Source organism: Ctenopharyngodon idella, chromosome 6 (genome assembly GCF_019924925.1).
Source record: "Ctenopharyngodon idella isolate HZGC_01 chromosome 6, HZGC01, whole genome shotgun sequence".
NCBI lineage: Eukaryota > Metazoa > Chordata > Actinopteri > Cypriniformes > Xenocyprididae > Ctenopharyngodon > Ctenopharyngodon idella.
In genome coordinates this window covers 21,490,733-21,503,978 of record NC_067225.1, presented here as the reverse complement: position 1 = coordinate 21,503,978, position 13,246 = coordinate 21,490,733, and the positions used below count along the sequence as shown (strand labels likewise).

At 36.8% G+C, this 13,246-nt stretch overlaps 1 protein-coding gene across 7 annotated transcripts in view; it reads right to left on the bottom strand.

The window, feature by feature from the left end:
* lrp8 (low density lipoprotein receptor-related protein 8, apolipoprotein e receptor) overlaps positions 1-12,896 on the bottom strand; it is a 158,676-nt gene extending 145,780 nt beyond the window's left edge. For 5 of the 7 annotated variants that reach the window (XM_051896597.1, XM_051896601.1, XM_051896599.1 and 2 more), the window contains exons 1-2: positions 12,697-12,896; positions 11,706-11,825 (exon numbers count right to left, since the gene is read on the bottom strand). In XM_051896597.1, the coding sequence (XP_051752557.1) occupies positions 11,706-11,825; positions 12,697-12,790 (214 nt within the window). In that variant the 5' untranslated portion in view covers positions 12,791-12,896. The remainder of the gene's footprint in view (positions 1-11,705; positions 11,826-12,696) is intronic. The other 2 variants (XM_051896598.1, XM_051896602.1) reach the window with 1 other exon arrangement.
* Positions 12,897-13,246: the final 350 nt, after the last annotated feature.

The following is a 13,246-nucleotide window of genomic DNA, read 5'->3' as shown; positions in this document are numbered from 1 at the left end:
ATATATCATCCAGCCCTACTTATGCTGTTTGAAATCCTTGTATAAAATCTGTTCCTAGTCTAACTGTAGCAGCATGCTTAGCTTGAGAACCTTAAGGAAAGGACATGCTTTGCAGTTTACCCAGATCAACAGCTATGCAAGTTTTTCCATTTCAGTTTTGAAAGCATATTCCACCATGCTCTGCACAGGTGTATTCAAGACTAAACAGAAAACTTAATAGTATAAACAGTGTTATGCATGCAAACACACACAAAAAACGCATACACGCATACACACACATATACTCTCTCTCTCTCTGAATCGCATTATTACTGGTGTGGCCTGTGCTGGAGACAGGGGGCCTCACACTAATCTTGCATGAAGACAGGGCTATTGGGCAAGTGTCAGGGTGCTTGCAAACAGGAGGAACGCTTGCACGGAAATGAAAGTAAAGAAAAGGCAGAGAGGAGGTGATGGGTCCCATAGACCATGCTGGCAAGAAGAGAGAGCGAGAGAGAGAAACATGGGGAGCATTGAGCACAGGCTCCTGGAAGTGCTGGAGAGTCAAAGAGATAAAGAGACATTGAGGAGCTACTGAAGGCTTTGAAAATGTGAGGACAGGCAAAGTGAGGAAGATACACAAGGAGAAAGAAAGGGGGGAAAGGCTTTGAACAGTTTTATGAGGCCCTTCTCTTCCTCAAAAGCTGATTGGCTGACAATTGGGGCTGGGTATTATAGTGAATACTTATGATATACTTTCTATTATTTGGCTAGTGATATAAAATTAACCAACACTGTGAATGTTAAAAAGGTTTTTTTTAACTTTATGTATATTGCATTAAGATTTTCCTAAGAAAAATGAATAAGGTTCCCTTTTCAAGAATCAGTTTGTTTCACTGTCGATGTGAATCGATTTGAATCTGATCCAATGATTTGTTTGACATTTATAAATGATATTTATGTTTATAAATAAAGTGAATAAAGGAAAAAAAATCCTTCTGTGTTTTACAAAAAAAAAAAAAAAAAAAAAAAAAAAAATGTAATTGCTATTTTACCTATTTTTTTTACTGCATTTTACTTCTTGAATTTAACATTTTGAGATTCTATACAAGTAATAAAGTGGAATAAAGTTAAAGTGGAAGAAAAAAATGTGTTCTTCACATTGCAGGTTGTAACTTGGCAGCACTTAGTCTATTTAAAATTTTAAAACAGCAATAAAACCTAAATTTGACATTTTAGTGGGTTTCTTTTATTTTTTAGATTTTTTTATACAGTCCACAGAATAAATAAGAGTAAAAACATCAACATCCTCCTTTTCTTGTTCAATACAACCCCTTTTTTCTCCTCTATGTTTCTCAAAACCTCCCACTGTCTTCATAAGTTTCTCAGTTCACCATTTTATCTACTACAAACCACTGTACTTCCACATTTCCTAACCAGTTGGTCTGTGTGTGAGAAGGCTGAATTGCTCCCCTTCAACTAAATGAAAATCAGGAAATACATTAATGATGCCACACTGTGCCACACAAGACAGACTATAACACATGCATGCAAACAAATCTTAGTAGGCTAGGCAGCACAGAAATTTAAACAAGACTAGTGAAATCCGCAACATTCTCCCAAAACTCAAACCACTGACAAATCGCAAATAGGGGTGCACAATATATCAGAATATATCAGTACTATATTTGTTATTATTATTAAAGAGATGTTTTTAATTTATTTCTATCTGTCGAAATATTTAATTGTGAATCCTCATTTTCCCTATTTTACATTTTTAAAGTTAATCTTTAAAAACATTAATAATTTAATAACACTGTTAAACATTTTGGAAATCTCAAACTATCCATATACTGTAATGTTTAGCATTTAAATTTTAATTTTAGTTTTTAGTGTTTTATTATTTATTTCTACAAAATAGTACAGAATTGTAATATCGGCCAGTTATTGGCCATTACATGAAAATAATTATTGAATTATCGGTCTCTGTCAGAATTGCAAACCCTGTAACATCCCTAATCGCAAACAGTCTTAGCAACCTGATAAAAAAAGGATCTGACCATGTGTGTACAGTATGTGAGTGTGTAATAATCCAGTGGATGTTCCAGAGCACCACTGAAAGATTAAGTAAGGTCAAGAGAGTTCTCGCTCTCCTTCTCTCTCAGAGAGCATTAAAATACAGAAAAAAAAACAAATCTTCAAACATCTTTTTCTACCCTTCAGCAAGGTGAGCATCATAAAATATACCAACTCTCCATGTTGTAAATACAACTGTGAGAGTCGTTTAACAACCTCATCTCAACGGAGGATCATAGCTACTTATAGCAGATACCATGCTGCACTGCTGTGATTTAGGATACTTTTCAGCTCAATTTCCACAGCTGACACAGTACAGAAAACATTGAGGAGAAAGGTAAGGACTCGTGTGAATAAATGAGACTGAGAAAAGTCTGGCCAAGTTGTAGTAGACAAACTCAAAAGAATAATAATCTCTGGAGCTGTGTGACACAAAACCCCCAACACACACATAAACACTGATACCAGCTTACACACATTGGCAGAATGTCTGTCAGTGCACAGATGGGTATTAGCCAAATGATTTATTCATAAAGAACAGGTATTGAAATATTCTTCGGATTCTATTCCAGGCCAAAATTGGGAAAGTGACAAGCGAGAGAGAGCATGAATAACAGAAATGTAAATAAAGCAGAGTCATGTTGAAATATTCCACTAATCTTGTCAGGGATTAGATGGTCATAGACGTATGCTCTCAGGCACATGGACTGATGAAAAAGGAACTGGGATTTTGGGGGTTTGCAGTATGCCAAACAATACATACATACACATAGAAGAGATGCACGCCACCATTTCAGTATCGACCGATACATGTTCATTATTAATGTTATCATTATCGACCCTATAAGTAAATAAGGCCGCTATATTAAAGCTGAGAGATAATGTATTATTTCCTACAGCTGAGGCTCTTCAGATGCACACTGTTCACCATGATGGTTTGAGTATGATTGGAATTACTTTAAAAATGAAAATACAGTTAAATGCAACATGTCTGACACATAGGCTACATAAAATTATAATAAGAACACTACTGAATTACTACTAAAAGAATGTTGTGAATTCTTTGTTCGCCATTGTTTTAGCGTGTTGTTACAGGAAGAGCACATCCACACCTTCATGATTAACACAGTCAAGTTCGCTTGTGCAGTCGCAATCTTTTGTGCAATTTTAAGTTAATATTAATATTAATATTAATTAATATTAATATTATATACAGTGGGTACGGAAAGTATTCAGACCCCCTTAAATTTTTCACTCTTTGTTATATTGCATCCATTTGCTAAAATCATTTAAGTTCATTTTTTTTTTCCTCATTAATGTACACACAGCACCCCATATTGACAGAAAAACAGAATTGTTGACATTTTTGCAGATTTATTAAAAAAGAAAAACTGAAATATCACATGGTCCTAAGTATTCAGACCCTTTGCTGTGACACTCATACATTTAACTCAGGTGCTGTTCATTTCTTCTGATCATCCTTGAGATGGTTCTATACCTTCATTTGAGTCCAGCTGTGTTTGATTATACGGATTGGACTTGATTAGGAAAGCCACACACCTGTCTATATAAGACCTTACAGCTCACAGTGCATGTCAGAGCAAATGAGAATCATGAGGTCAAAGGAACTGCCTGAAGAGCTCAGAGACAGAATTGTGGCAAGGCACAGATCTGGCCAAGGTTACAAAAAAAATTCTGCTGCACTTAAGGTTCCTAAGAGCACAGTGGCCTCCATAATCCTTAAATGGAAGACGTTTGGGACGACCAGAACCCTTCCTAGAGCTGGCCGTCTGGCCAAACTGAGCTATCGGGGGAGAAGAGCCTTGGTGAGAGAGGTAAAGAAGAACCCAAAGATCACTGTGGCTGAGCTCCAGAGATGCAGTCGGGAGATGGGAGAAAGTTGTAGAAAGTCAACCATCACTGCAGCCCTCCACCAGTCGGGGCTTTATGGCAGAGTGGCCCGACAGAAGCCTCTCCTCAGTGCAAGACACATGAAAAAACAACTGAAGGACTCCAGGATGGTGAGAAATAAGATTCTCTGGTCTGATGAGACCAAGATAGAACTTTTTGGCCTTAATTCTAAGCGGTATGTGTGGAGAAAACCAGGCACTGCTCATCACCTGTCCAATACAGTCCCAACAGTGAAGCATGGTGGTGGCAGCATCATGCTGTGGGGGTGTTTTTCAGCTGCAGGGACAGGACGACTGGTTGCAGTCGAGGGAAAGATGAATGCGGCCAAGTACAGGGATATCCTGGACGAAAACCTTCTCCAGAGCGCTCAGGACCTCAGACTGGGCCGAAGGTTTACCTTCCAACAAGACAATGACCCTAAGCACACAGCTAAAATAACGAAGGAGTGGCTTCACAACAACTCCGTGACTGTTCTTGAATGGCCCAGCCAGAGCCCTGACTTAAACCAAATTGAGCATCTCTGGAAATAACTAAAAATGGCTGTCCACCAACGTTTACCATCCAACCTGACAGAACTGGAGAGGATCTGCAAGGAGGAATGGCAGAGGATCCCCAAATCCAGGTGTGAAAAACTTGTTGCATCTTTCCCAAAAAGACTCATGGCTGTATTAGATCAAAAGGGTGCTTCTACTAAATACTGAGCAAAGGGTCTGAATACTTAGGACCATGTGATATTTCAGTTTTTCTTTTTTAATAAATCTGCAAAAATTTCAACAATTCTGTGTTTTTCTGTCAGTATGGGGTGCTGTGTGTACATTAATGAGGAAAAAAAATGAACTTAAATGATTTTAGCAAATGGCTGCAATATAACAAAGAGTGAAAAATTTAAGGGGGTCTGAATACTTTCCATACCAACTGTATATATATATATAATGATTTCTCTCATATAGGATGCATTTGGTTAATTAACGCGGTACAGTAGTTGCGGTGTTTGTTTGTTACAGGAAGAGCACATCCATAACAGTAGTTACACATTATGACTAGCACGTAACTTACATCAAGTTCACTCGTGCATTCGCATCATTTTTTGCAGATATAATATTATGTTTATGTTGCATAAATATCTGATTAATCTCATATAGGTTTCATTGAGTTAATTAACCTGCTAATATAGCGCTTCAGTTTCCAGGTGTTCATTCAGCTCTTCAGCTTCAGCACACGCAGCACAAACAGCAAGGCTGTTGTTTGAAACGTTAATATTAATTTAAGATGTTTCTTTTTCAAAAAAAAAACAAAAAAAAAAAACATTGATGTATTATTAATAATAACTAGCACCTTTTTTCGTATTATTTTCATAAACAATAGAGTTTAATTAAAATCATTTCATTATTGTCTGTGCATAAACTATTCCATTTTATTTATCCATGGCACATGCATTTTTATTTTTTATACGTGTTGTCCAATGACTTGTTTCCATTATTTAGCCATTATTTTTTTTATTTTTTTTAAGAAATTTGGCCATCGGTGTGTAAAATTTATTTTAAAAGTTAAGGAATCTTACACTGGTCCACGATAGGCTACTGTACTGTATATGTTTGATCTATATTGAAGTGCTTGGGACATTAATGGTTAGACTTCTGCTTTGGTAATCAGGCTCTCAAAAATTATATCAAAAGTTGGATTTAGATTTATCAGCCAATATATCGGTTATTGGCTTTCAAATATAAAGAATTATCGATATCGGCCAAAATGTTTGGATCGGTGCATCCCTAATATACACATTTTATTCAATGACAAAAAACATCAGTAATACCTCCTTGTGATTTTTTTTTAAAGCTTTTACTTGTCTTGAAAAAGGTAGTTACTAACAACTGGCTAAATGGGACAAGAGAGGTTGTCTGGGACATTAAACATCATCACACCGAATAGGTAAGCTCATCTACACACTAGTCCACTTTTACAGCCTCACTGTGTTTATAATCACGCTCTTGCAAACTACTCAAGCTCAAACTTTCAGGGATTTTGTTTTTTTTCTTTTTTTAAATAAAAACAAAGAGTCTTTATGGTGGTGCTTAATGGCTTAATGGTGGTGACGTTGAAGTCATGTGATCATAGTCTATTTTGTTTTCAGCCTACGTAGCTTTTTATCTCTGGCGATTTTATTTAGGCTTCAAAACTCATGTGAAGATTATCACAATGAACAAAACATGTTAGAATTATAAACTTTTGTTGGTCATGGTTACAGTGCTTATTTTCTGAAATAATCGAAAAGTCAATGGAAAAATCCTATTGGGTTTTTGTTGAGGGAACCAGGCTAACTTCTGGATTGGCCTACAAAAATACATCATCATTGAAGCACTCTAGTCTCTTCAGTGCCGCCCACTGCAAAACCAAAACCTGTAGGATACACAAATCCAACAAGTCTAACATTAGTACCAAATGTAAAAAGCAGCATTCTAATCCTTTCTACCTCCTCTCTCCTTTTTACAGGCCTGCCAAACAAATCACTGGCCTGTGGCTGATTGTACCGCACACCTTGATGAGCAGAGACCACCTGGAACCCATCTACAACAAGAATACAATGTGAGGGAAAAAATAGATAAATGAAACAAAAAGCGTGTTATTACCACTTCAGCTGCCCTTCACCAACGGCTACTGAGTGTGCTGGAGGCAGTGTCTTTGTTCACCTCTCCCTTTATTCGGTTTCCTTCTCTCCTTATGTGTCTGTCACATTCCCCACCCCCACTTACTGAGAACAAATAGAGACCCAAGATTTCATATCAGTAAGTAGCTCATGAAACTCACTCGAAAAGCTTATCCGCAATATCCAGGCAATATCCACAATATGAAGATGAAAACACGTACGTTGTGACTCTCTTTGTTTCTTCCTCTCTCGCTCTCCTTAGCTCTATTACACTTCCTTAATGAATAAATTTTCACAATATATCATCATTACAGAGGAAATGCAAGTCAAAAAGGTCCCATATGCTCTCTAAAGCTTCAGAAATGTGTATGCATGCATGAGAGTATTGTGTGACAGTTTTCGAGAGGACACAGACTGAATGCTTCATGCTAATGAATGTTCGCACATTCAAACAAGACATCATCATTTTGGCATAAGTGCTACTTGGGTAAAAACAAGCCTCTGTTTAGTAAATTGAAGAGTTTTTTGTTTTTTTGTTTTTTTGTTTTTTTCACAAACAGGACCTTCTTGCCCTTGAACTCAAATAACCCCACTGATCTGGCATATCCACACACATACACACAGCACAGCACATGAGGAGACACTAATTGGATTTATATTATGCACATGCACAGTTCATGGTCACCTGGGTCTTTGTTTCACAAGAACTTCACTTCCACCATCACATACACATGCTCAATCTCACAAAAGCACCAATGCATGTTTTCTGATCATATTAATGAAACAAAAAAGCCCATGGGCAATAACAAAGCCCAGTAATAATTACCACAGCAATAACCAGTTTCAATCAGTAACAAGAGTTCTCTGCCAGCGAGATTTGGAGGAGCATTATGACATTGATCACAAGCAACCTTATCTACCTTATGTTGTTGCAATTGTTATTCACTAAAACTCCTGACATCCACACTAGATCTCCTTGGAGCATTTGAGAGTTCATGAGAAAAGTAGCAATGCCCATTTTAAGGGATGAATCATTCTTTGGAGTCTGATCTTTTTAAATGAATCAGTTGATCCAGATCCTAAAATCGATCTGAATGATTTGTTCAGGAATTGAACTGATCCAGTTTGCAGCAATTAACAGACCATAGGAGAGGATCAGTCAAGATGAATTATTCATCACAAAAACAGTCTGTTTATCAGTCAAATAAATCATATGGCTTCAAAAAACCTTTATGATATTGTATGATGACTTTTATGATGCTTTTGCATCTGTTTTGAAGCCTGAAAGCTGAGGCAATCATTCATTGTAACTGCATGAAAAAGACTGACCAATACAATTCGTCAATTTCTCATTCTCAACGAAAGAAAGTCATGGAATGACATGAGAGTGAGTAAATGATGACAGGATGTTCATTTTTGGGTGAACAATTGTTTTTTTTTTGTTTTGTTTTGTTTTTTTTCATGTGGAAATGCAAGAAGTGTAAACCTGCTGACTACAACATGTGTACCAAAATCGATTTAGTTTACTTTCTCTTCCCCAGAAATGACTCCAAGACCAATTCACAAGAAAAGGGACGTAAAATGTAAAAACATAAGTGTAATAAAAGAAAACTGTAAATTGAGGGGAAGGGTGCAGTATAGTGACATCTGCCCCATAACCACACAGGTCAGAACATAGTGAATCACTCAGCATGACTGTACACATCATAAAAATATAGATTTCTGAATAATACTCTCCTTTCTTCCTGTTAACAGGCACAGGAGTGTTACAGTTTTATTAACCCTTCACGTTTCACAAAAAAAAAAAAAAAGCACATTTACATTTCCATGAGGAATACTTCCTACCTTAAAGTAAACAAATGATATCCTCTTCACAAGGTGCTGCAATACTTGGAGAGCAGTACCAGGAAATGATTGTACTAGAAGCAGTGTTTGCTCATTCATTTAACTCCGCTTTACTCTGTGTGTACTATGTGTGTGCGCGTGTGTGGATTGAATAAGAAAGGAGTGCATTCAGACACGTAATACCAGCTCAGTCTAATACCTACATGTAATGCATAACCCAACTAACACAGACAAGCTATGTTAGTTGTAACCCTGCACGGCCATTTAATATAAAAATGAAATATTATTCCCACAGGCATCTCTCGTGTCTCTGAAACATGCTATGCTATGTGATACAGACGGTTAGGCTCATTATCTCAACAGATTCAATAAACATTCCACGGAAAGACGGGATAACTGATTATGTCTCTGACCTGTGACCTTGTACGATATGTCCTATTTGACCTCTTTTTAAGAGATTGAGAGAAAAAGAAATTATTTTGTGTGTTTGTGTATGTGCGAGAGAGATATGGATCAGCCCCTCATTATATTTGTGGTGAAGATATGTGAAACACATTGTTACTTAAAAACAGCCATAAAATCTGTTGTGATGCCTCAAGAGTGGCAACTCCAACACATTACATGAATCGGAGTCATAAAGAAAAAATGCCTTTGTCAACCCTGTCAGATTTTTTCCAGTGATAATGTCTTTCCTTGAAGAAAATAAATTCATCATGAAATAAAATATACAATAGAGAATAGTTACAAGAAACAATATGTCATTTTTTTCTAGTTTTTCATACAAGGCTTTCAAGCTGTAAGATATCTTTGACACAATTCTGCTGCCCAAAACATCTGCCAAACAGAATACAGCACTGTTCAAAAGTATATTAATTCATCAAAAGTGATAGTAAGTAATAAATGCTGTTCTTTTGGACTTACTTATCAAAGAAGGATCCTTAAGGATCATGTGACACTGAAGACTAAAGTAATGATGCTGAAAATTTAAAATATATTTTAAAAATATATTAAAATAGAAAATGGTTATTTTAAATTGTAATAATATTTCACAATATTACTGTTTATACCGTATTTTTGATCAAATAAATACAGCCTTTGTGGCGCATAAAAGACCTCTTTCATTAAAAAAATCTGCTGTGTACAAGCAAACTCTAAAGAGTCTTTTAAAAAAAAGATACTTTTTTGTCACTTATTTCTTGCTATGATGCTTATCACATTCAGATTGGTCTTAATCTCTTCACAAGACTATTTTCAACTATTTTCTCTCTGACTTCTCTTTTTTTTCCACAAACAAGTACAGGGGAACATGCTCACATCAAATCCCAAAACTAACATTGAACATAAAAAAAAAAAAAAAAAAAAAAAAAGTTTTATAGTTCGGGATTTTTGGAGTTACCGCTATAAAAAGCAGGACATTTCGTCAAACATTGATTCATGTCGTAGTAAATAAATGTCAATGTGACGTTCATCGAAGACTGAAGGCCATCCTGAGACACATAAATAGTCTCTAGCCACTAAGCCAGTCTCTAGCGAAGAGCCCACTTCATCTTCAGACACAAAGCTCTGTGATTAGAATTTGGTACTGAAAAAAGAGACACAGAAAGAAAGGGAGAGGGGAGCAGTATGTGTTGTGAAGTGTTGCTATTACCGTCTCCATGGGCAACTAAAAAGGAATCCTGCCAATTCTGTGAGTAGGTTGTGTCTGGGAGGGGAGTGCAAAGCACAATCCGTAAGGTATTATTCTAATTCAATGTCTGTCCAAGTCCACGGGAAAACATCCAAAAGAGAGAGGGGAGCATTCAGCCTGCTGACAGCCCAAGAGAGCGCTTCTACCTGGGGAGAAATCCCACAGATACCCTGCCTGCTGGAGATACCACACGAAACAGGGCACCTTAGCATGAATCCATTTAAACAAGCGTAACCGAAGCCAAGAAAACACCAGGTGCATGTGACAAACCTGAACCGGGGGGAATGATAGTTGGCAATGGCACAAAAAATCTGAGCGTAATAATTTCATTATTTCTCTCAAATCAAACTGGAACAAATGAAAATAACATAAGTCAGATCAGGTGGTTTCATATAACACAAATAAAATGATAATAAAAAGGGGTCATCTAAATAAGCAAAAATCAAAATCCACAAAATAAAAAACCTCCATTTTGTTGTGCTATTCACTGCATGTGCAGCAAGTGATTCCTGATGTGTGTAAATTCACGCTTTTTGGGAACAAGGTGGAGGCACCTCTTTCTCCTACTTGATAAATGCAACCAACCATTCCTGCCCCAGATACTAGTTTGTTAACAGCTGAGAAAGCTTAACAGGCGGCACACAGCACCACTCACAAATACAGAACAAGAGCAATAGAAGTATGACCTTTATAATCCTTCATCCTACATGACTAAAACACTGCGTTGCAGAATTTGATCAACATGCCCAGAATGCAGTGCAAATTTGTGCGAATGTCACTTTATGGCAATGGGAAAGCAAAGTAACTGCAAGTTCAATTTTAATTCAGTTTTCCGAAAAAGGCGTTCTCTCCATTGCGCCTCCGAACACTCCACTTTACCATATTAATCAACTAACCAGGATAATTACTGCACTTGCAATTAATACTGTGACCAATACATCGGAATAATTACATTTTGTGGCAGTTGCGCCTTTCTCCCCTCTGCTGTAGCCTACAGCTCAATTAAGGCATTCGACTTGCTGATTACGATTTTTATGTTTGTCTTTCATTAGCAAGTCCTGCAAAAATCAATCTTGCCTGTGTCAACCTTCCTGCAAAGTCCTACTTACATTTACAGCTAATAGCTGGATGTCTGTGCCTAATAATATGCTCAAAATATGCCTACATAAAATTCCATGCTCAATGTCCGTTTTATACGTATTAAATGTTACTATTATTATTTACAATAATAATGTGTGATTACAAGCAGCTTTACAAAAGACAAACTTTAAGTGCATTGTCCTTCTACATGCTACACAGTAAAACGATTCTAACACATTCTAAACTTATGTATACATTGTGTGGTGTCGTACTTTACAATACATAAAAATAGGATGTAGAACTTCAGTTTTGAGGTCACAACTCATGACGGTTGAACCAAGTTCAAAACCTAGTGAGTAGTCTAGATAAACAGCTTTTCTGGCATCATAAACTGGTATTTGAGAAGTCAGTTTAAGGAGGAACAAAGAAGGTACCTGAACGGCTATACAAGACACCTGTTAAAAAGAGGTTCAAATTACTCACGGCAGTTCTCCTCGTCGCTGTTATCCGAGCAGTCATCATCATCATCACATCTCCATGGAGTCGGGATACATCTGCCGTTCCTGCACTGAAACTGACCGCTTTCACAGTCCGGTTTAGTTCCTGTCATATTAAAAAGTAAAGAGTAAATGCAGGGTGCAGATTTTGGGGGAGATCAAGTTAAGGGCAATAATCACCACAGACACTGTTCAACCAATATGAGTTTTTCCTTTGGTCCCCCTTCATCTTTACTTCAACCCATCCAACATCCCCTAAGGATGTCAAAACAAAATGTTGGGGAATATATTGGTTTTAACACTGTAAAGCTGTTTTGAAACAATCTGCATTGTAAAAAGTGCTATATAAATAAAGGTGATTTGACTTGACTTACAATGTAATATATGTATTATTTTATTATAGATTCATATATTGTAGCTAAGTTATATCACAAAAAGCTCTTTAAACAGCTCAAAATTTAAAAAGTTGAACCTTAAAAATAGTTAGGACAGGGGCCACGTAAAGACAAGTTCTGTTAACAGCTGTCAAACAATACTGTCAGTCAAAATTTATGTGCACATGTACGATGACAGGTTTCAGTAAATATATCACAAACTATAAATGGCCTACGAAAAATGACACGTGTGCAGAAAAACATTTATATATCTAAATTATGCTGCAGATACATTCAATGAGTAAAGTTGCGGTAGTGAGTTACTTTCAATGATGTAATACACTTCAAGTATGGAGTACTATAATTATATAAAAAATGCTTCCTTCTTTTAGACCTCACAACGAACACGGCAGAAGAAGAACAACATGAACTTGATCAGATTGTCGTTTCTTTAAATTAAAAGCTGTATGAAGAGATTTACATGATTTAGCGCGCAAATAATGTCTCGTCATCGGAAGTAGATGCACGCGGCTGCGCCGGTGTTTCTACACAGCATCATTTAGATTCATAAAAGCGAACTGTCAGCGTGGAGCAGACACTTACCATTCACCAGCAGAAAGCCCACGAGTATCATATGTAAAAGCAGCAGTTTCCCTATAGCCGTCCACATCTTCACAAATAAAGACGTTGTGCTCATACGGAATATGAAAAGGGCGTACTGTACAGTCTCTACCTCCTGTCTCCGTGCTGTCTGCGCTCTGACTCTCCACAAGCTCCACTCTGCTTTCGATACCAGTTTGAATCGATGACGCCAACGCGGAGGGGCGGGGCCATGCGTGATGACTTGTACTTATGGGCGGAGTTAATGTTGAGAAATTAAACAAAACGTCATCGGTCTACCACACAGTTGAAGAGATGAATAGATTCGTGAACATGGTGGAGTAGAAATATAGAGGGTGAGATTTTGTCTATAAAATGCCAAAGAAAACCTAAAAAATAAACGTGATTCTTAAAAGTTTTGGGCACACACTAATATAATATGAAAATATAATATGGTAGTTTATAAAAAAAAAAAAAAAACTGGAAAACTGGGAAAAAAAGATTTTTTTATTTAATTTATGGATAGTGATCTACACTTACAAACATTAAAGCA